The 2,918-nt window shown below is 38.4% G+C and overlaps 1 protein-coding gene across 1 annotated transcript; it reads right to left on the bottom strand.

Annotated features, from left to right (window-relative positions):
• Positions 1 to 929: 929 nt before the first annotated feature.
• LOC140961979 (dof zinc finger protein DOF3.6-like) lies at positions 930 to 2,467 on the bottom strand. Its single transcript, XM_073420797.1, has 2 exons — positions 2,295 to 2,467; positions 930 to 2,112 (listed from the first exon to the last, which is right to left on the bottom strand). The coding sequence occupies exons 1-2, from the start codon at positions 2,346 to 2,348 to the stop codon at positions 1,210 to 1,212; spliced, it is 957 nt and encodes a 318-aa protein (XP_073276898.1). The 5' UTR covers positions 2,349 to 2,467; the 3' UTR covers positions 930 to 1,209.
• Positions 2,468 to 2,918: the final 451 nt, after the last annotated feature.

Below are 2,918 nucleotides of genomic sequence, written 5' to 3'. Positions count from 1 at the left end.
GTGTTGTGAAGTGGTGTAAAAAAATGGATCCCAAGTTGAGGTATTTATAAAAAATTCTGCGACGGTTAATAGAACACCCCGTCGCTACTAGCGACAGTTAGAACAGAAACCGTCGCGATATGTGGCGGTTTTTTGAAAATTTAAATTAAGCGACAGTGTATCTTATGACTGTCGCTAAATTTAGCAACGGTAAATCTATAACCGTCGCTAATAATAGCGACGGTTTTAAGGAAACAGTCGCTAAATTTATACATGCGACGGGTTAATAATACCTTAGCGACGGGTTAATAATACCGTCGCTAAATGTAGCAACGGTTTGATAAACCCGTCGCTAAATATAGCGACGGGTGTCAGTAAAACTGTCGCATTGTTGAAAAAGCGACGGTTTTTATTAAACCGTCGCAAATAATTAGCGACGGTTTAAAAAAGAGCTATAAGGGCGGTTCACAACACCGATTTTGTGAAACCACTGTTAAAAATATTCAATTAGAATAGTTTTCAGAATGGTTCTAATAGTTAAATCAATAAGAGCAATTAATAGCAGCGGTTGAGACAAATCGGTACTAAAAATTGCGCAATTAAAGCGGTAATGCGACCACTCCTAAAAGTAAGGAAATAGAAACGGTTTAAGTAAAACCGATATTGTTGTTCAATTTGCACGAGCGATTTTAAAAATGCTCCTCAAAAACCACTTCTACAAACACTTTTTTTGTAGTGCCCACACTTCTCCCCATTAATACACTTTCCGTCTTTTAAGTGAGTATATTGTGGAACAAAAACCGATGATTCAGCAACGTCGGTTTCTGGAATTTTGAGCACTTTTTAGGGTTCCGAGATTGCAAGGAATTTAATATTATAATGATTTCGTCGTAAAAAAATTAATTATACTTATTTATTTTTCAAGACAACTCGTATGTCCCCGGAATCTCGTAATCAAACATTTATAATATTACAATGCCGATTTCCACATGTTCTAGCTAGACTATAAATTTAACTGTCTCTGAATCAGATCAGGTACATATAGCAGACAGTGGTACTAAAATCAAATTACAAATGGAAAATCCAATAACAGATAATTAACCTAAAATTTCTAGGGTTTCGCCAGACATATCACTGCAAAAAACTGGCAGTTCTGCATTCTTTCATCAATTTAAACATTAATAGTACGTATCTAGTACTGCATGCTCTTTCAAGATTCATTTATAAAGGTCATTTACTTGTGGAAATTCTGAAGTTGGAAAGCTCGGTCCAACTAGATGAAGTTTCATTCCATTGATTATCTTTAATTCTTGGCATGATCCCTTCTGTTAACTGTCCCTTGAGCTTAAAACTTTCTTCAGTTTTAACTGATCCCATCTGGGTTAAAATTGAACTAGAAAGTCTAGGTCTCACCAGGTGGCCCATTTCACTGCCTTGGAATTGGTACATTTCCGGTGGAGACGGGTCCAAACCACCCAAGAAAGGGACTTGCTGCAGCCGCCATGGCTCAATTCCGCCGCCACTGGATGAAAGTGAAGCTGCCACACCACCAAATATACTTCCCAACTGAAAATTCATGGCATTATCATCATCTGTAGAGGCAGGAATTGTGGTATAATTCAAGCCCGTGTCGTGTGCACTAAAGTTTCCGGTGGGTTGATTCATTGGAGAGGTGAAGCGCAGAGGAGGAAGAAGATGCATGAACCCAGCGGGGCTACTGGTGGAGTTTGAAGTGGTTTGCGTCATATCGCTGCCCGCTGTAGATTTTGAGCTTGCGGGTTTACTTCTTTTGTTCCGACGGCAGCCTCCGCCCACGGGAACGCTTCTCAACGCGCCGCCTCTGGTCCAGTACCTTCTACACGTCTTGCAAAAGTGGCGAGGCTGGGAGAGACTGTAGTTGTTGAAATAGCAAAACTTTGTGTTTATTGACGCGCAACGGGGGCATTTCAAGGCTGATTCTGGCACCGGGATGTTGGACATCCGGGCTCTTTCTGCCATGGAGCCTGGGCGGATCGATCCAGGACCTCCGCCTCTGTGGGATGACACAGGCGGCGGCCCAGGCTGTGGTGGCGGTAGTGGTGGGAGGAAAGGACTTGTGCTTGTGCTTCCAATCACAATTTGATGGTTTTGTGGCTGAAAAAAAACCAGATAAAAATTAAACATGAAACCGAAAATATAGGCATGAGTATAAATATATCCACAAGGGAAACAAGAAATAAGGTTCAACATGAAAGGGGGTGAGAATATTATTTATCTTCTAGTTATGCTTTGCTTTTTTATCGAAGAAAATTCCAAAAATAAACCCTAATCATCACCTGCTGCCAGTTGGATGGATCAAGATTATAAGCTGGAATGGAGGAAAAAACCATTGTTGTTCTATAAATTTTTTATTTTTTGTTAAAGGGTATTTGGTTGTGTGGAGGGAAGCTCAAAAAGGAAAAACAAAATCGACTGCTGGAAAAAGCAAGAGAAGAACACGAAATAAAGAGAGAATGAGATCGAATGTGGAGCTAAAATAAAGAATCAATGGGGCTTTTTATACACTATCTCTCTCTCTCTACACACACAACCCAAACATTGGTTTCTTCTCACTCTTTTGATCACTGTATTTTTATCCCTTTTAAGGATTTTAATGAACCAGAAATGAAATACTCCACGTACTTATATATGTTATACAATTTATCGTGTTAATAGATATATTGTAGGCAAATTGCATTAGCACCTAGTGTAAGTTAATTGCATTTTAAATATCAGACATAAAACTCCTTATATATTGGTTAAATGTTACGATTTTTCATAACACACAGTTTAAATGTACAATTGATTTTTAAAAAAATTAATGATATATTACCTATTAATACTTTTTTTGAGCGGAATATATTGCAATTGCAAATAGCCAGATATATTGTTTCTGAATGTATGGGATTTCAAATATAATA

The sequence above is a fragment of the Primulina huaijiensis genome, chromosome 2 (assembly GCF_012295235.1).
Source record: "Primulina huaijiensis isolate GDHJ02 chromosome 2, ASM1229523v2, whole genome shotgun sequence".
Classification (NCBI taxonomy): Eukaryota; Viridiplantae; Streptophyta; class Magnoliopsida; order Lamiales; family Gesneriaceae; genus Primulina; species Primulina huaijiensis.
This window is presented reverse-complemented; position numbering and strand designations above follow the sequence as displayed.